Source organism: Eurosta solidaginis, chromosome 4 (assembly GCF_040869045.1).
Source record: "Eurosta solidaginis isolate ZX-2024a chromosome 4, ASM4086904v1, whole genome shotgun sequence".
Lineage (NCBI taxonomy): Eukaryota > Metazoa > Arthropoda > Insecta > Diptera > Tephritidae > Eurosta > Eurosta solidaginis.
In genome coordinates this window covers 41,524,823-41,547,376 of record NC_090322.1, presented here as the reverse complement: position 1 = coordinate 41,547,376, position 22,554 = coordinate 41,524,823, and the positions used below count along the sequence as shown (strand labels likewise).

At 38.8% G+C, this 22,554-nt stretch overlaps 2 protein-coding genes and 1 pseudogene across 5 annotated transcripts; all 3 read left to right on the top strand.

Moving 5' to 3' along the window:
* The first annotated feature begins 12,243 nt into the window (after positions 1-12,243).
* On the top strand, positions 12,244-13,245 carry LOC137247847 (tRNA (guanine(26)-N(2))-dimethyltransferase-like). Its single transcript, XM_067778781.1, has 3 exons — positions 12,244-12,680; positions 12,749-13,126; positions 13,197-13,245. The coding sequence occupies exons 1-3, from the start codon at positions 12,628-12,630 to the stop codon at positions 13,204-13,206; spliced, it is 441 nt and encodes a 146-aa protein (XP_067634882.1). The 5' UTR covers positions 12,244-12,627; the 3' UTR covers positions 13,207-13,245.
* Positions 13,246-13,404: 159 nt separating this feature from the next.
* LOC137249643 (tRNA (guanine(26)-N(2))-dimethyltransferase-like) lies at positions 13,405-15,112 on the top strand (annotated as a pseudogene).
* A 92-nt stretch (positions 15,113-15,204) lies between these two features.
* Positions 15,205-22,192, top strand: LOC137249645 (uncharacterized). Of its 4 annotated transcripts, none has more exons than XM_067781344.1 (7): positions 15,205-16,008; positions 16,296-16,771; positions 16,845-17,010; positions 17,073-17,223; positions 17,456-18,028; positions 20,158-20,542; positions 20,602-22,192. In XM_067781344.1, the coding sequence occupies exons 1-2, from the start codon at positions 16,001-16,003 to the stop codon at positions 16,702-16,704; spliced, it is 417 nt and encodes a 138-aa protein (XP_067637445.1). In that variant the 5' UTR covers positions 15,205-16,000; the 3' UTR covers positions 16,705-16,771; positions 16,845-17,010; positions 17,073-17,223; positions 17,456-18,028; positions 20,158-20,542; positions 20,602-22,192. The 4 variants fall into 4 exon arrangements, 2 of the variants coding, with proteins under 2 accessions (XP_067637445.1, XP_067637444.1); XM_067781343.1 differs by having other exon boundaries at positions 15,205-16,101; XR_010952460.1 differs by lacking the exon at positions 15,205-16,008 and adding an exon at positions 16,205-16,219.
* Positions 22,193-22,554: the final 362 nt, after the last annotated feature.

Genomic DNA, 22,554 nt, shown 5'->3' with positions numbered 1-22,554 from the left:
GCAAATTTATCGTCAATCGATTCCATCGATAACCAACTGCGTCTGTTTTGGGAACAAGAGGATATGGTGGATCTTCCGTTAATTTCTACTGAGGAAGCTGCAGTAGAGAAACATTTTTTTGGAAACTCACTCTCGTGACGACACTGGTCGATATCAAGTCCACTTGCCATTCAAACGTCTTGTTTTGCAAAATGAGTTACCAACGTTCAGTCACACCAATTTTAACGCCCTTCGAAGACTGAATCAGCTCGAAAAACGGTTCAGATCTCAACCTGAGTTTTCGAGGCTTTATAGAGACTTTATGGAGGAGTACGTTCGTTTAGGTCACATGAAGGAAATCGGAAACTATTCGCAAGATCTTCCAGCTAACTCATATTTCCTATGTCATCACGGTGTTTTGAGAGACAGCAGCAGTACTACTCAGTTAAGAGTAGTATTCGATGGCGGAAATCATCATCAAAACCAAAACTCCCTTAACCTGGAACTCGCTGCAGGAACCGCTTTACAAAATAGTTTGCCGCTTATATTGTCTCGATGGAGACTACATCGCATAGCTTTTACCGCCGACGTAGAAAAAATGTTTCGACAGATCAATATCTGTGAAGAACACCAGCTGTTCCAATGTATACTCTGGAGAGACGCTCCTACAAAACCAATAAAAATATACAAACTCTGCAGAGTTACTTACGGTACTACTTCAGCGCCTTTCTTGGCCATTCGTGTGCTACATCAGCTAGCAAATGATGAGCGGAGCTCATATCCTCTTGCAAGTAAGATCCTCTTAACCGACAGCTACGTCGATGATATACTTTCAGGTGGAGACTCTATTCAAGAGGTAACCGAATTATACCAACAGCTGACGATGCTTACCAAAAGTGGTGGTTTCAATTTAAGGAAGTGGAACTCTAACTCGGCAGAGTTGCTGGAATCTATTCCACTAAACCACATTGATAAGCATCACTCATTCGAGGTAACTTCCGAAAATTTTGTTAAAGCGCTTGGACTTCATTGGGAAACAAAAGATGATAATTTCTACTTCAAAATTAACTTTGAGTTTTCTGCCACCGTAACTAAGAGCAGCCTTCTTTCTGAAGCGACCAAGCTCTTTGATCCACTTGGTTGGCTAGCACCTACCATTATCATTGCATGAATTATATTTCAAAAATTATGGTTGGAAGGACTGGATTGGCAAGATCCGCTTCCACCTCAACTTCATTCAGAATGGGTTCGATATCTTCACTCATTGAGAGAGCAAATCAGGATTTCAAGATGGATTGGCTGCAGACAAACAAGTACAGTTGATTTACACGGGTTTTGCGACGCCTCTCAAGCCGCTTACGGGGTTGTAGAGTATGCAGTAGTATGTACAGATGGCATTCTCTCATCAACATTAATACAATCGAAAACAAAGGTAGCGCCGCTTAAAGCCGTATCCATTCCTCGACTTGAATTATGTGCAGCAACACTTCTGGTAAAACTAATGGCCACAGTAAAAACTTACTTCACGTCAAATCTTAGAACTACTTATTACTGGACCGACAGCACCACTGTTCTAAGTTGGATTCGGAGTAATTCGAATCGGTGGGCAGTATATGTCGCGAATAGGGTTGCTGAGATTCAACGACAATCCAGCACATCTCAATGGAAATACGTTTCAACTAGCGAAAATTCCGCCGACTGTTTAACACGAGGTCTAACACCTTCAAAACTTCGTACATATGTGCTGTGGTGGAATGGACCACCATGGATAGCAACTCCATCTCGCTGGCCGACACAAAATTTGAATTTAAATACTGAGCTTGAAGAACGAAAGACTAAGGTCAACTTTCACAACACTGCTGTAACCTCAGATAAGCATGAATATTTTAATTACTAAATACTCTACTCTTTCGAAGCTTCTTCGCATTACAGGTTACATTCTTCGGTTTTATAATACGCTTAAATCAGCTGTGAACAAACGCAAACAGCAAATGCAAGAGAATGTAAGCCACGAAACAGGTTTTTTAAAATCGTACGAGTTAAAGCGAGCACTTATCACAATCGTTAAAGTAGTCCAACGTGTCGACTTTGCAATCGAAATCGACTGTTTATCAAAGAAGAACACGTTAGGCAAAACCAATCGCCTCCTACAACTTGCTCCATTTCTCGACGACAACAATATACTTCGAGTCGGAGGCCGACTGTCTAAGGCCAACATTGCCTACGACAGTAAACATTCAATATTGCTAACTAAGCAAAATCCAATATCGTTACTCATATTTAGAGATTCTCACAATCAAACACTTCACGGTGGAGTGCAACAAATGATGACATACGTTATGCGTCGATTTTGGATCTTATCTGCCCGAAGCCTGGCTAGATCAGTACTTCGACACTGCCTTGTGTGTTTCAAATATGTTGCGAAAATGCATGAACAAAAGATGGGTGATCTACCAGCAGTGAGACTTCAACCTACCAGACCATTCAAACACAGCGGACTAAACTATGCTGTGCCCGTTTTAATAAGAAATTCTACATCACGTAAAGCGCCAGCTGTTAAGGCTTATATCTGCATTTTCGTCTGCATGTGCACGAAAGCTATTCACCTTGAAGTAGTATCCAGCTTAACTACGGAGGCCTTCATGGCAGCTTACCGAAGATTTATTTCAAGAAGAGGACGTTGCACAGACTTGTATTCTGATTGCGGCTTAACGTTCATTGGAGCCGAAACAGAACTTAAAATTTGCTTCGAAATTCAAAAATTAGAGTTACCCGAGTATTTGGCAGCTGGACTGGCTAACGAAGGAACCACCTGGCATTTTATTCCGCCCGGCTCACCTAACTTCGGTGGTTTATGGGAAGCGGGTGTAAAATCCGTAAATCATCATCTGCGACGTGTTATGCGTGATCAAAGACTTACATTTGAAGAATTAACCACGCTTTTAGCCCAAACTGAGAGCTGCTTGAACTCACGACCACTGTGTCCTTTATCCGGCCAACTTGCCGACAACCACGCGCTAACTCCCGCACATTTTCTTGTTGGTGAACCAACAACCGGTGTATCTGAATATGATCTACTAGCTTACGAGGAGAATGCTTTAAGCCGCTGGAAGTTAGTTGAACGACTTAAACAGCATTTTTGGAAGAGATGGAGCAGTGAGTACATTCACACCCTACAAACACGTTCCAAATGGTCTCATACTAATCGAAACCTAGAAGTTGGCGACATTGTTTTACTGCAGCACGAACGAAGTGCACCAGGGTACTGGCCCTTAGTGAGAGTACATCAAACCCATCCTGGGACAGATGGACTGGTAAGGGTGGTTACACTTTTACTCAACGGTAAACTGCTGAAACGTCCGATATCCAAGGTGTGTCTGCTACCAATGTTTGGTTTTCATCAACTTACTTACTTCGTTTTATCCACATTGTACTTATCTCACCTTGTACTTTACTAACCCTACTCCTAAAATTTATCGATTAATCTTAATATCAATTATTCATCAGCACTACTTGTTAACCATCACTACTTTGAACAAAACAAAAGATATTAGCAGAAAAATACAATCGTGTTGGGTATTTATTTATTTTAATGCACTAAAGTCAAGGTAGTGAGTTCTTTTTTCTATTAATGTATCCAACACTCTGTATGACAAACACAGCCGATTCACCGTTATTGCCTCAGAGGGGTCTCGCGATAGACCAGCGTACTATCGCTTGGCTGTCCGAGTATAGGCATATCTCACCGCCGCTTACATGATTCCGTAATAGGAAACTACAAGCCCTCTATACCTCGTAGCTCTACTTTATTTGTATTGTGACGAATATTATCAGCATTAGGGGATACTATCATCTCGAACCGATGCTAAGCAGTGACTTGTATGCACATCAATAGATCAATCATTATATCTACACATATGTACGTACACGCAGCGGAGAAGAGAAGCACAAACACATGCAGATATCTTATCTGAGATGCTCCCAAAAGTATGCAATTATAATTGTGGAAGTGTCGCTTACAAATACACGCGCATATGAGAAGCTATACACGTGCATCTGTAGTTATAATTATATAGCAGTATCTAAGTAAATTCTGGAAGAGCCTAGAAGTATGCAAACGAGAAATCACAGAGTATAAAAGGCCGCAACAGTAGAGGCACGACAATCAGTTTGATTTAAGACGCTATCTGGCGAAGAACTTTAATAAAGGCCATTTTGCATTATTGAATAGTGAAGTTATTTATTCAACAGTTTAGTGATTCGAACGTTAGCAGAAGATTGCAAATAAGGGGAATTGCAGTAAATTCGTTACAATTGGTGTCAGAAGAGGAATTGTTGTATAAATTCCAGAGGACAACAAGGACATGGCAAAGTTAAGTGAATTGAAGATCAAGCACCTGAAGAAGGAGTTGGAGAGCCGTGGATTGAATACAACCGGCATTAAACTCGAACTTCAGGTACGACAACGAGAGGCAATGGAATTAGAAGGAATTGACGTTGAAGAGTATGACTTTCATCTTGATGGCGATGAGACAACAAAATTGGAGGAGAAAAATAAAACACCGCAGACAATGGCGAACACAGACCTGCATATGATATTGGCTGCAATATCGGCACAAATGTCCGAAATGTCATCACAAATATCTATCAACATGTCAACTTACTTACTTCGTTTTATCCACATGGCGATGAGACAACAAAATTGGAGGAGAAAAATGAAACACCGCAGACAATGGCGAACACAGACCTGCACATGATATTAGCTGCAATATCGGCACAAATGTCCGAAATGTCATCACAAATATCTATCAACATGTCAACACAATTGGAAGAAATTGCAGAACAATTAAAAGAACAAGAGGAACACATAACATTACAGCTCGAAGCGCAAAAAAAAACGTCTCTCAACAAACCTGGAGGCACAGGAAACAAAATTCTCGTGGCAGCTGGAGGCTGTTAGTGAACGACAAGATAAAGTGAAGGCCGAAATGGATGCTTTGAAAGATCGGATTCAGGAGTTACAATTGAACCGTCCAATCACTTCAATGTCTACTCTGAAGGTAAAATCCCCAACGTTTGATGGTTCTGTTCCATTCCAGGTATTTAAGCTCGGGGCTTTAAAGGGACCAGCTGCTGAGATATTACAGACCACGTAACGAACGCAACAGTTATGAAGCATTGATGGCTGCTGTAGAACGGCGATACGGAAGCGAACACAGAAAACAGATATACCAAATTGAGTTGCAAAATCGTTACCAAAATGCTAATGACACTTTGCTAGAGTTTGCGTCGGATGTTGAAAGGCTGACACATTTAGCGAATGCGGACGCACCCGTGGAATACACTGAAAGGGTAAATATTCAGAGCCTTATAAACGGCATTCGGGACGTCGAAACAAAGCGAGCTATATTTGCCAACCCAAAGCCAACATCCGCAGAAACGGTATCACATGCTCTGATTCAGGAAACAGCATCGCTTCTATGTAAGCCAGTTTTCAAAGCACGCCGTGTGGAAGTAGAAAGGCCAGAGTGGGTAGACGCAATATTGGAGGCGCTGACAGGATCGCAAATCGGAATGAAGGAGTTATCCAATGCTTCAAATGCGGGAAGCCCGGTCACATTGCACGTCATTGCGATCTTGATCCTAGTGGTTTCAACAGCATGGGTGGTCTTAATAACAAAGCTGGAGGGGATGAGCAATAGCGAGTAAGATGTAGAGACCGAGAGCTAGATCCAGCTATTGAATGCCCTGTGATATCTGTGTCGCAAATTGGTAGAAAATCGAGCAGTATTGCCGTCAGAGGGAATGTGGATGGCAAAGAACGTGTACTGACTGTAGATACGGGCGCATCTCATTCCTTGATTCGATCTGATTTGGTCTACAGGGGAGTAAAGCCGTTACCTGGAGCAAGGTTGCGTACGGTCACTGTCGGGTATAACCAAGTCCGGGGAGAAGTGATCTGTGAAGTCTTAATTGGGAAGGTCATGGTTTTACACAAATTCGTTGTGGCGGAGATTGTTAATGAAGTCATATTGGGAGTGGATTTCTTGGTTGAACATGACATCAAGATCGATATGCAGGGAAGGGTGATGCGTTATAAGAACCAGGATGTGTCACTTAACTTCAGTTTGGAGAAATGGTTCAGCAGTAAGCGAGTGCTGATGGAGAAGACTCAACAAGGACCACGAAAGTCAAAAGTAAAGGTTGGTGGATCGAATGGGCCAAATAAAGCGAAATCAAAAGTACCTGCGAGAGAAACACTGGCACTGACAACCCCTAATGGACGCACTAAAACGACTGAAAGAATTTTCCAGAAAGGATGCAAGGGTGGTTTCAAACCAGCGCGCACTACTGTTGTGAAACGTCAAGACGATATTGATGATGCAAGTTCAATCCGTCAACATCAAGCTCTGCGAAGTAGTTCTTCATTGACCAAAGAACAGAGTGTGAGGGAAAGGCCCAGGGTAATGAGTAGTAAGGTGAAACACAGGTACGACAAAACAATAATTCGGAAGGTTTCTTGGAGGGAGATTTGGTACTGCTATACAGCCCTCACCGGCGGAAAGGTGTTCCATCCAAATTTTGGTGCAGTTGGGAAGGCCCGTGCAGAGTTATGAAGAGGATATGTGATGTCATCTACCGTATACAAACAATTGGGAAACCACGAAATAGAGGGGTGGTTAATTTGGAGAGGCTAGCAGTGTTTATATCGGGAGATTTGTCTGATCGGGACGATCAGACTTAGGTGGAGGGCAGTGTGACGAATATTAGCAGCACTAAGGGATACTATCATCTCTAAGCCGATGCTAAGCAGTGACTTGTATGCACATCAATAGATCAATCATTATGTCTACACATATGTACGTACATGCAGCGGAGAAGAGACGCACAAACACATGCAGATATCTTATCTGAGATGCTCCCAAAAGCATGCAATTATAATTGTGGAAGTGTCGCTCACAAATACACGCTATACACGTGCATCTGTAGTTATAATTATATAGCAGTAACTAAGTAAATTCTGGAAGAGCCTAGAAGTATGCAAACGAGAAATCACAGAGTATAAAATGCCGCAACAGTAGAGGCACGACAATCAGTTTGATTTAAGATGCTATCTGGCGAGCAATAGTAGTGTTATTGTGAAGAACTTTAATAAAGGCCATTTTGCATTATTGAATAGTGGAGTTATTTATTCAACAGTTTAGTGATTCGAACGTTAGCAGAAGATTGCAAATAAGGGGAATTGCAGTAAATTCGTTACAGTATTAATGTCGTTTTATGTGGCGGTTCCAAGCCCAGAACGGGGATTATGGCTACTTCACACCTTTGTATAATGATCCCATTGATCTATAAGTCAGCCGCCCATGATGGTCATTTCCAGTGAATGGCTATCAGAAGCTTTGCTACCCTGTGAAGAAGGCGGTGTGACCTAGAAGGTTTAAGTTGGTCATATCAAATCGTTTCCGAGATGGTCGTGCTAGAACCTTAATGGAACGAACCGAATCTCTATCTGGCAAAGGACTATCAACATCCAACATTCCCCCAAAGCATTTGGTGAGTGTCTTTGTCGTCAAAGCAATAAAGTGCGCTATATAATGAAGACATTATGCTCGTTAGAACATACACATGACGATGTCCCGAACGCTTGGTATCTTTTCCCATCATGTAATATTGTAACGAATTTTACTTGCAAATCCTCTAATTTGCAATCCTCTGCTAAGTTCGAATCACTAAACTGTTGAATAAATAACTCCAATATTGAATAATGGAAAAATCGCCTTTATTAAAGTACTTCACAATAACACTTATACTTTGCTACTCGCTGGCTTAATAACCAAACTGATTGATAACTCAAATTAAACTCTGCTATTGGCCGCCAGATCGCGTGCTTAATCAATAACTGATTGATTGCTCAACTCAAACTGAATTACAGCGCCTCTACATCTGTTGCCTTTTATACCCTTTGGTTTCCTCGTTCGCATTTTTCCAGAATGTACTAGCATTGTCCATGAGCTCTCAAACTTCTCAGCTATATGCATGTGTTTGCGCATTGAATCTCCGCTGCTCGTATTCGTACATGGTACATATATGTAGGCGAAATTATTTATTCGTTTATGTAGATACATAAAGATTGAATTATTGATGTGAATGTTTGTAGTTTACAGTCTCTCGCGCGCACATAGGCGTATAAGTAAATTCATCTGTGTGTGACATCTCTCTGGGCTGCCTTATATATGTGTATACTTGATTTGATTATTAACGTAAATACTGCTTGGCATGGCCTTAGCATCGCCTTAGTGATGGTATAGTTTAGTGATGCTAATATCCGTGACAATATATTAAAAACTACTTTAGTTAATACTCCAGAAGAAGAGTAAGACTCAATACACGTCCACAAATGTCGAGAAAGTGTTCAAAAGAAACATTTTGACGTCGGTACCAATAATTTGAGCAATTACCCCTAGCCGCTCCAAAACCGGGTGTAAGATCCAGGTCTCTTTTTCTAACGAAGTAAACCCATGTCTTTTTATACCTCTGCCGGCATTTTTGGTCGTTTATTAGCATTCGACTACTGGCTTAGATATTACCTGAAAATTTTAAATTTATAAGCTGCAAACGTTTCAAAATTTAAATAAAATAATTTAAAAAAATTTTTTAAGTTAAACGGTTTTATTGAAAACAATACTTACATGAAATAATAATTATACTAAAAGCTAGAAAATAATTAGGTAGGTCCTAGGTACTAGTCATCACACTCCCCATCAATCTAGGGCGTTGATCAGACAATTAAATAAAAGCGTTGGACGCGTCAAATTTCTATTGATGGTCATATATAAGACCAACTAAACCTTAATAAGGTTATGATACGTCTCACACTTTTAGAAATTTAAGCTAGAAGCTTGTATAATATATATCCCGTAAAACTGATTGTTCAGATTTTATGAATTTTCAAAATTTCATCAGATTTTTTTAGATCCATTAAGGAAAGATATTAGGTATTCGGCACAGCGGAAGGCAGTCCCGTACATACTTGTTTTTATCATAAAATTGCACTACAATCATGTAACCTAACCCACTTTCTATATTTTGAAAGAGTATAAAATGTGATAGTATCTTATCTTCCTACTACTTTACCCTTCTTTTATGCCGCCTTTCCCGTGTACTTCCAAAATAAAACCTGGAGCTAAGGTCGATATGACAGCTGTCAAACCTTCCTCCACCTTCTATCATTTCATTATGATCGGAATCGTAAAAAATTCGAAACAACTTTCTTTTCGTTTATTTATAATTTTTTATCTGACATGAGAAGAAAGAAAAAAACATCTCAAAGACTTAAAATCATTGTTTATTATCATGATGCAATTACAAGGTGACTGACGTTGGCAGCTTCCCTTTCTAATCCGCCATCTTTAACTCCCACTCTGAGACTCAATTTGCCTCTTTGCGAAACTACTTTTTCATTCAGAGGAAAAATTGTAGTAAAGACCATTCAAATGAATTTTCCTGGAAAAGTATGCAAAGACATCACTTTTTTCTCCAATCCTATTTTGAGTTGACTTTTCTATAACTCAAATGCGTAAAATTTTTTATATAAAACATTTTATATTAAACGAAATTTTTTAATAATAATTCTAATACATGTTTTAACTATTTTATGTTTCTGCTTAACTGCTGTTTCAGGATGCACGGTTTGCAGCTCAATAGCAAGGGCTGACTTTGGCTACGACGAGATAGTGACCCGTTTCGATATTGATTCTCGAATCCTCAATATCAAAAAGAATGAAAGCATGTGCCTTCCGCGTGTCGAGACATGGTCGATCTGGCTGCGTTGTTTTATATGTGTGATGTTTGGGGGCGCAGATGAACACAACATTGAAAAACAATGTACACATTTCACCTCATTATTGCGAAACATTCAAATAGAGCCATGAATCATACTATCTGCACCAGAACAATTTCTTTCATGCACACTGCAATAAACATCGCATGCTGCTTCCATCGCATCTTTTAATAATTCAGTACAAGTGTGTGTTTATGTAGCAGTTGCATATGCAGCTCAAAACTCGCTCTGCATGAAAAAGTGTTAAAGCTCATACAGGTCATCACTATACCTCTTTCGATGTTGTTCTAGCGATAAGGACACTCGCCGAAGGCCTTGGGGAGTGTTATCGAGTTGATGGTCCTTTGCCGGATGCAGATCCGGTACGTTCCGGTACCAAGCCCGACCACCTTGGGAACGATTTCTTATGACCACATAAGACCTTCTAGGCCATTCCGCCCTCCCACCCCTACACCCATGAGGAGTTCGGGGTCGCCAGAGCCTCGGCTGTTAATGAAACAGGTTTCGCCACAGATAGCTGAGGTTGACAATTGGGTTTGGATAAGCTATATATTACGCTGGCAACCCCTTGAAAGGGTTGCGCTACACAACCCCTTGAATCTATTTGGTATTTTACTCGCCTCATACGACAGGCATACCTACCTCGGGTATATTCTAACCCCCTAACCCGCTGGATTGTCCTTCGATACTCGCCGTCGGCATAACGTGCCCGAACATAAATCTTTCGGAAAACTTCTCTCAACACTCCAAGAGCCATCTTCTCTCGACACCGTCAATGAGTCCCGAGCCATAGAGCATGATGAGTAACTTGTACAGAGTGATTTTTGTTCGTCGAGATGGGACTTTACTTTTCAGTTGCCTACTCAGTTCAAAGTAGCACTTGTTTGCCTAAGGTATTTTCCGTCTGATTTCTAATCTGACATTGTTTTTTGTGTTAATGCTGGTTTCAAAATAGACGAAATCCTTCACAGTGTCGAAATTATACCCGTTAACAGTGGCTGTCAAGGTGCAAATGGGCCGATTCTTTCTTGTGTGACAGCATGTACTTCGTATTGTCTTCATTTACCGCGAGAACCAATCCGTTAAGTAAAAAGGAAAAAAATTATTTCTAAAGTACCTTGAGCTGGCCACAATTTCGTTATAGTAAACAAGCCTATATATGGCTGCAGTCGCAGTGAACTATATTCACCTTTTATTTTTATAAACAAATGACAAGATATTATTTTCATTACTATTTTGGATTAAGTGCTTTGCTATAGAAAAGTACTCGATTTAATACTGTTTCACAAAGCGGCCTCTCTGTTCTTCCCCTTTCTCTCATCATTCGTATTAATTGGGAGCTTTCAAAATGAGCTGTCACTACATAGACCACCTTGTCGTTATTACCCTGCAAAAATCGTGTGACCAAAAACGCACACAGCCACACGAATTTTTGACAGGTGTGACGATTTGGAATGAAAAATTGTGCAAATGAAATAGCATGCTGACAAATTTTGCTTTCCCACAATGTATCGTGCTCTCTCGCACCTATTATTTTCATAGGGATAGCAAAATACGTCATTTTTGCGTGCAAAAAATCCGCCATTTCTAATTCTGCAGAAAAGTGGAAAATTTTTTCAATTTGTGTGATTTTCATTTTGCAGAAATTAATATACGCATTCTTTAATATTTTTTGGTCTACTAAAGTGTGTTTTAGCAAAAAAAAACTCATATCAATGTGTGCATGTTTATAAAGAAAGAAAGTGAAATACATATGTAATTGCATAGTATAAATAATCGTGAGCAATTCTAATGCAGAATAGTAAATTTTGATTTCCACATACATACAAGAAAAAAATTCTTGTTACCATTAAGATTTATTATCCAAAATTGAAAAAAAAAAAGATTAGAAAATTCGGTGTAAAAAAACGGCTATGTGTGCAATAAAATAGCCTCTCTTGTTGAGATACCCCTCCATGGTCTCCATTAATTATTGTGACGGAGGTGTGTTTGCAGCAGCAAAGTGAACCCAAACAGTGTAGGTCGTGGTGGTTGTTGTTCGTGGTCCGCATCAACTGGACCAGGTGGGGCAATGACGCCACATCCAGTTATACCAAGGTATATACTACAACAGCAACCGGGTAATGCAAGGCCATGATAGCAGCAGCAACAACCTCCCAAGGCTGGCTATCATCGTTGATTTATAAAAAAACAGTGTTGTGCATCTGTAATGCTTAAATATTTCCTCTGTTGAAACAGTTTCCACGATTCACTGTTCAACGAAAGCAGCAGCCAGCGTATGCCACCACCGAACAGCTGATAAAAACTTGGATGGCCAGTAGTTTAAAGCCAAAATGGAAGTTGAGGAAATATCTGAAAAGAAGGTAAATATATGTTTCGCGTTATTAACAAAATCGCCCTAAATTTTATGAATTAACAGATCGCTACGAACGACAAAGCATCCGAACGTGTGATCAACGAAAGCACTACAGAAATTATTGCCGGCGGGGCCGTATTCTACAATCCAGTACAAGAATTTAATCGTGATTTAAGTATTTCAGTACTTAATGTATACTCAAAGCGGTTGATAAGAGAGCGGGAAGCGGCGGCGCATAAAAATCCACAAAATACAAAGGAAAGCAAGCAATGCTAATGACAAGAAACCATACACGGCTGGTGGTGTAAAATACGACGATGGACTGCGAATATTGGAAGCGCTTGCTGCAACAGGTTTACGTAGCATAAGTTATGCAAAAGAAGTAGCAGGCGTGCGTGAAATTGTTGCAAATTATCTATCTAAGGTGGCAGTAGATTCCATTAGCGTAAATATGCGACACAATGGAGTGGAACATTTAATTGTGCCAAGCGAAGGGGATGGAATGTAGGTTTGATATACGAATCAATAGCTAGTGATTTAACTGTAATAATCAATAATAAAATTCGTAATAGGACTCTCATGTACCTTTCAACTTCATATGAGAAGCGTTTCGATGTTATAGACCTAGATCCTTATGGTTGTCCGAATCGCTTTCTGGATGGCGCTATACAATCACTGACGAGTGGGGGTTCATTACTTGTAACTGCGAATGATATGGCTGTGCTGGCAGGCAATACGCCTGAAGCCTGCAATGCCAAATATAGTTCTGTGCCTTTGCGTATGAAATGCTGCCATGAGATGGGATTGCGTATACTATTGCATTGCATTGAAACGCACTCTAATCGTTATGGAAAATATATTGAGCCACTTTTGAGCATTTCTGCCAATTTTTACATACGCGTATTTGTGCGTATGCATAGTAGTCAAGCAAAGTGTAAATATAGCATGAGGTTGGTATACAGCATTTTGGCCTTTTACCACAATCCAATTACTTACCATATCTTTATATTATGAACACAGCAAACAATGAATGGTATTTCAATGCACTGGTTGCGATACATATACCCCTGCAAAAATCGTGTGACCAAAAACGCACACAGCCACACGAATTTTTGACAGGGGTGACGATTTGGAATGAAAAATTGTGCAAATGAAAAAGCATGCTGACAAATTTTGCTTTCCCACAATATATCGTGCTCTCTCGCACCTATTATTTTCTTAGGGATAGCAAAATACGTCATTTTTGCGTGCAAAAAATCCGCCATTTCTAATTCTGCAGAAAAGTGGAAAATTTTTTCAATTTGTGTGATTTACATTTTGCAGAAATTAATATACGGATTCTTTAATATTTTTTGGTCTACTAAAGTGTGTTTTAGCAAAAAAAACTCATATCAATGTGTGCATGTTTATAAAGAAAGAAAGTGAAATATGTAATTACATAGTATAAATAATCGTGAGCAATTTTAATGCAGAATAGTAACGGAAAAAACGGCTATGTGTGCAATAAAATAGCCTCTCTTGTTGAGATACCCCTCCATGGTCTCCATTAATTATTGTGACGGAGGTGTGTTTGCAGCAGCAAAGTGAACCCAAACAGTGTAGGTCGTCGTGGTTGTTGTTCGTGATCCGCATCAACTGGACCAGGTGGGGCAATGACGCCACATCCAGTTATACCAAGGTATATACCACAACAGCAACCGGGTAATGCAAGGCCAAGATAGCGGCAACAACCTCCCAAGGCTGGCTATCATCGTTGATTTATAAAAAAACAGTGTTGTGCATCTGTAATGTTTAAATATTTCCTCTGTTGAAACAGTTTCCACGATTCACTGTTCAACGAAAGCAGCAGCCAGCGTATGCCACCACCGAACAGCTGATAACAAAAACTTGGATGCACAGCAGTTTAAAGCCAAAATGGAAGTTGAGGAAATATCTGAAAATAAGGTAAATATATGTTTCGCGTTATTAACAAAATCGCCCTAAATTTTATGAATTAACAGATCGCTACGAACGACAAAGCACCCGAACGTGTGATCAAAGAAAGCACTACAGAAATTATTGCCGGCGGGGCCGTATTCTACAATCCAGTACAAGAATTTAATCGTGATTTAAGTATTTCAGTACTTAATGTATACACAAAGCGGTTGATAAGAGAGCGGGAAGCGGCGGCGCATAAAAATCCACAAAATACAAAGGAAAGCAAGCAATGCTAATGACAAGAAACCATACACGGCTGGTGGTGTAAAATACGACGGTGGACTGCGAATATTGGAAGCGCTTGCTGCAACAGGTTTACGTAGCATAAGTTATGCAAAAGAAGTACCAGACGTGCGTGAAATTGTTGCAAATGATCTATCTAAGGTGGCAGTAGAATCCATTGGCGTAAATATGCGACACAATGGAGTGGAACATTTAATTGTGCCAAGCGAAGGGGATGCAATGTAGGTTTGATATACGAATCAATAGGTAGTGATTTAACTGTAATAATCAATAATAAAATTCGCAATAGGACTCTCATGTACCTTTCAACTTCATATGAGAAGCGTTTCGATGTTATAGACCTAGATCCTTATGGTTGTCCGAATCGCTTTCTGGATGGCGCTATACATTCACTGACGAGTGGGGGTTCATTACTTGTAACTGCGAATGATATGGCTGTGCTGGCAGGCAATACGCCTGAAGCCTGCAATGCCAAATATAGTTCTGTGCCTTTGCGTATGAAATGCTGCCATGAGATGGGATTGCGTATACTATTGCATTGCATTGAAACGCACTCTAATCGTTATGGAAAATATATTGAGCCACTTTTGAGCATTTCTGCCAATTTTTATATACGCGTATTTGTGCGTATGCATGAGGTTGGTATACAGCATTTTGGCCTTTTACCACAATCCATTACTTACCATATCTTTATATTATGAACACAACAAACAATGAATGGTATTTCAATGCACTGGTTGTGATACCTATACGCTACAGCCTATGGGTATTGTAAAAAGCAAGATCTCAGATAAAGGCAATTCGGAAGTAAAATTCGGTATACCAACTGGACCAAATGTTAATACAAATTGTGCGTATTGCGGTGATAAACATCATGTAAGTTTCAACTATCCCACTTAAGTATTTAAACTCGAATAAATCAAATTATTTCCTTCTTACTTAATTGGTGCTTAACCGTTTAAACGGTTATGTCCGTTCAAAAAGGCGCGTCAGTCGCTTTTTCAGAGGGTTAACTGGCACCAATTGTTCACACCAAATTGTTTCTTATATTCCCAAATATAGATGGGCGGTCCACTTTGGTCGCATCCCATACATGATCCAACGTTTGTTGAAGAATTGCTACAAATCATAGAAGAAAAACCGCTAAGTGATTTGGACACACAACGTCGTTTAAAAGGTGTGTTATCGGCGGTATGCCTGAACTTGTATTGGGTACATGAGTTTTTATGTAAAAAATATTCATCATATCCAACATCAATACCTCGCATTCAATTGTGGACGCTGTACGCACTATATTGGGTTCATGTAATATGGACAAGCATTCCAGTGGCAAGGCCACAATTTCAAATGATGGGGCAACCATTAAGAAACTATTGGATAAAATAATAACACAACGTAGCGTGCTCAAGTGGTATAAGCTTATCTGGAAAAGATATTTCGTAACGAAAACCCTGGAAGATTACCGCGCCTTGTCTGCTGTGGTTCAACAAAATATAGCTTGGATGTTTGTTGCTCTTTTTCAATTTTCCTGAATACAAATGTCTGGATTGGAAAAATTTCAAGCAAATAAAGCTTGACGTGCAAAAGTCAAGAAATTACTTGTCATGCAACGGTAAATGCTTATAAATATATCATTAAAATTGCATGCTTGTTTATGATGAGCCATTCGAGTGAGCATGGAGATGGATGTTTTAAATACTGTAGAGTAAATTGGCTTAATATATAAGAATTTGAAAATTTTCCAAATCTTTTACTAAAAAGTAGCTACTAGCTTGTAGAACTTTATTACTTTACTTTTAAAAAGATAAATCACTTTAGCATGGGTAATATATACCTATTATTAAAAATTAATACAAACAATATCTTCAACATTTTTTCTCGATTCACGAACACATTTAGAAAGGCTACAACGCCTGCTAAAGAGCCGGTATCTTGCCAACGCTTTAGCTTGGATTTAGAGGAGGATCTACAAACTTTGCTAGAAGCACGCGCAGCTCCTCGTGTAGCGAATGTGGATCGACACGAGAGTAACGTTGCTGTTAGCGGAAATGCAATGAACAAAATATTTGAAATGGACGATGAAAATAAATCCAACAATGCAAACACTATAAAGAGGATTCCTTATAATAATAAACGTACGTCTGATGAAAGTTTTATGGCTTTGGAAAAATTGTGGGATAAAACAGCATCCGATCCTGACAGCACACTATTTAAGTACATACATAGCGAGAACAAGGATATGGTTAAAGAAGATGCTAAAAAGCGCAGCGCCGATGAAAATTCGGTAATAATGAAGATTTCAGGATGATTGGCATATTGGAGCAAATAACTATTGCTTGGCTACTGACTGCAGCCGCCGCCTTGTGGTTTATCAGGTAATCATGAATACGCACATTTTAAATATTTAAAAATAAGCTGTATGAACTAATACCATTTGTCTCTGTGTAGATCCTATATGCAAGGTGGGAAGTATCGAAAGAGTACGACGGCGTTAGGGAAAGTTGTTCTTATTACTAGAGCAAATACCATCATATGAAAGGAGACAGTCGGGGAACTAGCTAAACGTGGAGCCACAATTTATATGGCGTGTCGTGACATGGAAAAATGTGAAAAGGTATCAACAAAAATAAACCAGATAATAATTGTTATACAAATTTTGGTAATTCTTTACTTTAGCTCACAACTGTCAAAAATATCGGGAGAGGGTTCAAAAGACGCGTTTTGATCCCTGGACCACGAATCCGAGAGTGGAAATTAAGAATTTAATTTCTGTCACAAGATATTTCAAAAAACCGCAAAATGGCCACGGAGCGCTCCGAAACCGGAGGTGGGCACAGCTTTCTGCATTGGGGGCCTTCGGCCGCGCTTATAAAAAATTACCCTGGGTGGGTCCAACACCGGTTTGGAGACCCAAACTATATCCGCGCAAAACACTTTTACCCACAGTTTTTCTTGTGGGTACCACAAAATCATCAAAATTACAATATCCACATGAAAATTTTTAATTTTGTTTGCAAATATCTCCGAAACGAAATAAAATTTCCAATTTCCGCTTTCAGATTCGTGATCCTGGGTCCAAAGCGCGTCTTTTGACACCTCTCCCGATATTTTTAGACGAGTTTTAGCAGTTGTGAGCTAAAGTAAAGAATTACCCAAATTTTTTATTATGATGTCATGGATGATGTCATACTGCCGACGTCGGAGTTAAAGCTGCTGCAAACCTTTGGGGGTGTCTTTACCGTTAATACAACAACAACCTCAAATAAAGCCGTAACATCCGTGATCGTTGGACTTTTACGTAAAAATATGGGTTCGCATAATAACATATCGCTCATTTACTTCAATGGTGTCATAACTCCAAAAACACAATTTTCCAGGAGAGCCATTCAAAGATTTTAACTGCCATATGTTGCCCATATAAAGGCTTATTTTCATTGTGCTATAGTGGTAAAGTTTTAACTGATCACAAAGATTTTTTTATACAACATAGATTATGATATTGGGTACGTTTATATGTTATTAACTCAAAAGTCATGTTTTTTGAGTTATGACACTATTGAAATATATGAGCTATATGTACGTGCTCCTACTACTTTGTTCGTGTTCGGCACGATGTGAACGTGTGATTGAAGGTAATTTTCCTTATCGTATTCTATCGGTGACTATTCGGCCCCTTAACGCATGACACACATCAGGACTTAACAAAAATATTCTTACCTTTTTCCTCTCCATTTTCTTAACTTTTTAAATGAATAGATTTCTTAACTCATGTAAGAAGGCCTTCAAATCAGGCATTTGCACTCCTTATCATATTAGACTAACAAAGTTGCTCTTGCCTCTGAAGAAAGAAGACTTGAGGCTCATGAGGCGAGTGTTTACGAGGACATTCCCTCCGGGGGTTTCATGCTTAGTGCATGCGTTCGTTTCTTGCGCGCGCGTAGCTAAGGCTCCGTTCCCTCGAGGAAGCATAGTTATCAGACTTAGAGGCAGGATTTTAGTTGTTACCTTGAAAATTTCTAGTATTTGCCAATCGGGCTTTTCCGTTTGGTCATCACATCGATTCTGGTAACATTGCGGACACATACACCCTATATGAAGTGCTTTGACCGGCCAGCTCAAGTAAACCGTTTACATTAAGGCTCGTCAAGAACTAATTAAAATTATGTAGAAAAGTAATTCATCTGAAATGAAATGTACAAATGAAGCTCATGTTCGGTTACACCCGAACTTAGACACCCTTACTTGTTCTACCTGTTTCAGAAGTTATTTTATTCATGACTTACATTATTGGGCGCTAAAGTAATGAATGACCTTTATATTTTAATTGCCTGATTAAGAGAATGCGAGAGGTACACATGATCTACCAGCAGGAAAGGCGCGGATCCAAGCACGGGGCTGTAAAGTGTCGGAAGATTATGTGTAGGTCTTACAACCTTAGACAAACAAAGTTACTTATATCATTAAAAAGGGAGGCCTGTAGACTCATGACTGGTATTCTGACTGGTCACTGCTTTCTGGCGTCACATGCCTTTAAATTAGGCTTGGTCAGTGCTAGCAGATTTTGTATGTCGGGGTTGATTCTGGATAGGTAAGAGTTTAACCTGTTACAGTATCCAGAACGAAGTTGAGCTAGAGTGACTCGCTTTTCTCTGGGGAGTATGCGTTCCTCTTCCGCGAGGTTTGGATACTTTTCTTTGAGTACTGGATTCACCGGGCAATTCCTAGCATAAAGGTCCGACGCTTGTTTATGGAGTTCACCAAGGACCTGCTTGTGTTTTTTCGCTTCATACGGCTGGGTTCTCAGGAGCCGTATTTCCTCAAAATGCTTACGGAGATGACTCCTTAGGCCCCTAGGCGGTGCTGGTTGACCAATCAGATGTCTATTGGGATGCTCAGGTTTCTGGGTACAGGAACTGTTTGGTCAGCATCTCATTTCTCTCCCTGATGGGGAGTATTCTCGCCTCATTATGCAGATGGTGTTCTACGGACATAAGAAGACAGCCCGTGGCAATTCTGAGAGCAGTATTTTGGCAGGCCTGTAGCTTCTTCCAGTGGGTAATTTTTAGGCTTGGCGACCATATGGGTGACGCATAGCACTTAATCGGCTGGCTAATTGCTTTGTGTGTAGTCATGAGCGTTTCTTTATCCTTTCCCCAGGTACTGCCAGCGAGGGATTTGAGGATTTTGGTACGGCTCTGAATTCTCGGAACAATTGCGGCTGCGTGCTCACCAAAATGTAGGTCCTGATGAAAGTCATACCCAAAATTTTAAGGTGTAAGACAGTCGGTAGGGTAATGTCATATGGTCGACATTTGGCGCGGCCATGTTTTAAATAAGATCACCGATGATTTGGTTGGTTACAATATCAGGTTTCGCGAGGCGACAAAAATGGAGAGATTGGGGAGATAGCTGTTTATTTTATTACAAAGCTCATCGGTGTAGGAAACCATAGCATAGGCGTAGAAGCAATAGTGACTCCTGGTGGTAAAGGTAGCTATTGATATGTAGAAGTTAAGCAGAAGTTTGAATATGAGTTTTTTTAAGTTATTGCAAAAAAAGCGTTGAGGATTTTTATTATCTTACCAGGTACCTTCGTACATGTTTCTAAGAATGAAGAATAAAGCCTATTCAAACTCAATTTTGACCAGGACAAAGCCGCTGAGACTTCGCTATACTTTAACATACAATACGTTACCCCATTTTAGCACAACTATCATTTTTTGATTTTATTAAATTTTAATAAATGTTTCTTCCTCTACAGTTCTATTTCGGTATTGGATGGTAAATATGGCTTTCGCATTTTCTCCATCAATAATTGTGACGAGGTGGAACAAATCTATGCGCGTAAATCGCAACATATTATCTTGGTCGAGCGTTTCTTCAATAGCTCTCTACTGGTGATGGAACAGCAGAGAAACCCAACTGTTTACAAATGTTACACTTCAAAAAGAATCAAAATATCTGTCATTGCGTCTACGGCTCAATTCCCCACAGTATATGAATGAATCGAACGCACCTAATTGTCTGCCTAACTGATAGTATACATATTCATCAAATCGAAAATATTGCACCAAACGAACTGGGTCTGAATACTGAAACAGTACACATATTCAAAATCGATGAGAACGCTGTGATGATGGTATAGGGTGAGTTGTTGAATAACATACGAAAACCACTTTAACCCATCTATATATTTGCATTACAGCTAAAGCTTTACAAACAGCAAAAATTGCTTGCGCCAAGCAATTGGAAAAGGCAGTGAAGCATTCATCACACTGTACGGATGGTGCAAAGTTAGAATCTGCTGTTGCAACTGCTGCCACCGACACAACGGTCATCTCTACTTCGCCGAGTAGCGGCTCGTCCGACTATCTATCGAAGACAGTATAATCATATCTTTTGCCAACACAGGTTAGCGATGTGCTTGCACAGGAAACGATTTCAATTGGAAAACGAAACCCAATTAAGCGAGTTTATGTTATTATTAAAGTACGTACTTCTTTTTTATATGAACTGTATTAATTTAAGTTACAATTTCATGTACATATACAATAAAGTATGTCGTGTTACGATTGCTGTTGGAATTAGATTTGAAACCAATCAATATTTCTGCTAAGGGTTGCAGAATTATTGCTGGAATGATTAGATTTAGAACAATAATAAGTCTTACTCAATTACTAGTCCTACATTTTTAAATTCATATTTTACTTTACTTTATTACTTTCAAATTCAATTACGACAGCAATCGGTTTCCACGACACCTTTGAATATTCTTCATCAGAAAAAAAAGAGTAAATCTAATCTGAATTTCTAATTAGCTTTAAGTTTTAGATTTAAATTGATTCAAATAATTATAGTTTTTTCTAAAGCTTAAAATTATTTTCTGTTCGCTTGGAAAATATTTCAATTGGAAAACGAAAACCAATTAAGCGAGTTTATTTATTATTAAAATACTTACTTTTCTTTATTTGAACTGTATTAATTTAAGTTACAATTTCATGTACATATATAATAAAGTATGTCGTGTTACGATTGCTGTTGGAATTAGATTTGAAACCAATCAATATTTCTGCTAAGGGTTGCAGAATTATTGCTGGAATGATTAGATTTAGAACAATAATAAGTCTTACTCAATTACCAGTCCTACATTTTTAAATTCATATTTTACTTTACTTTATTACTTTCAAATTAAATTACGACAGCAATCGGTTTCCACGACACCTTTGAATATTCTTCATCAGAAAAAAAAAGAGTAAATCTAATCTGAATTTCTAATTAGCTTTAAGTTGTAGATTTAAATTGATTCAAATAATTGGAGTTTTTTCTAAAGCTTAAAATTATTTTCTGTTCGCTTGGAAAAGATTTCAATTGGAAAACGAAAACCAATTAAGCGAGTGTATTTATTATTAAAATACTTACTTTTCTTTATTTGAACTGTATTAATTTAAGTTACAATTTCATGTACATATAAATAAATAAATAAATAAATAAAGTATGTCGTGGTACGATTGCTGTTGGAATTAGATTTGAAACCAATCAATACTTCTGCTAAGCGTTGCAGAATTATTGCTGGAATGGTTAGATTTAGAACAATAATAAGTCTGACTCAATTACTAGTCGTACATTTTTAAGTTCACCAATTACGACAGCAATCTGATTCCACGACACCTTGAATATTCTTGATCTGAAAAAAAATAAACCTAATCTGAAATTCTTCTAAGCTTTAAGTTGTAGATTATTCAAATAATTGGAGTTTTTTCTAAAGCTTAAAATTATTTTCTGCTCGCTTAGAAAAGATTTCAATTGGAAAACCAAAACCAATTAAGCGAGTTTATTTATTATTAAAGTACTTACTTCTTTTTTATATCAACTTTATTAATATAAGTTCCAATTTCATGTACATATATAATAATATTGAAAATAATAAATATTGAAAATTCAATTTTTTTGGTTCATATTTTAATCATATGGTTGCTCCAGGTAAAGTAAATCTGTAGGTAAAATTCATGTTATATGACGGTTATATAAATGGTAAAACCGCAGTAAAATTGATTGTCAAATGATTCGAAAATGTAGAGTGAAATGACGGAGAATATGACCGCCATTTGACGAGCATTGTGACGTGTGTGAACAGCACAGTACTATGCTCACATCCTAT

Excerpts from the sequence above, each read along its gene's own strand:
- LOC137249645 (XM_067781343.1), top strand. The coding sequence starts at position 16,073 with ATGGAGATGGATGTTTTAAATACTGTAGA. Across the intron at positions 16,102-16,295 it reads GATGTTTTAAATACTGTAGA|AAAGGCTACAACGCCTGCTA; the intron begins GTAAATTGGCTT and ends GAACACATTTAG.
- LOC137247847 (XM_067778781.1), top strand. The coding sequence starts at position 12,628 with ATGCGACACAATGGAGTGGAACATTTAATTGTGCCAAGCGAAGGGGAT. Across the intron at positions 12,681-12,748 it reads CCAAGCGAAGGGGATGGAAT|GACTCTCATGTACCTTTCAA; the intron begins GTAGGTTTGATA and ends AATTCGTAATAG.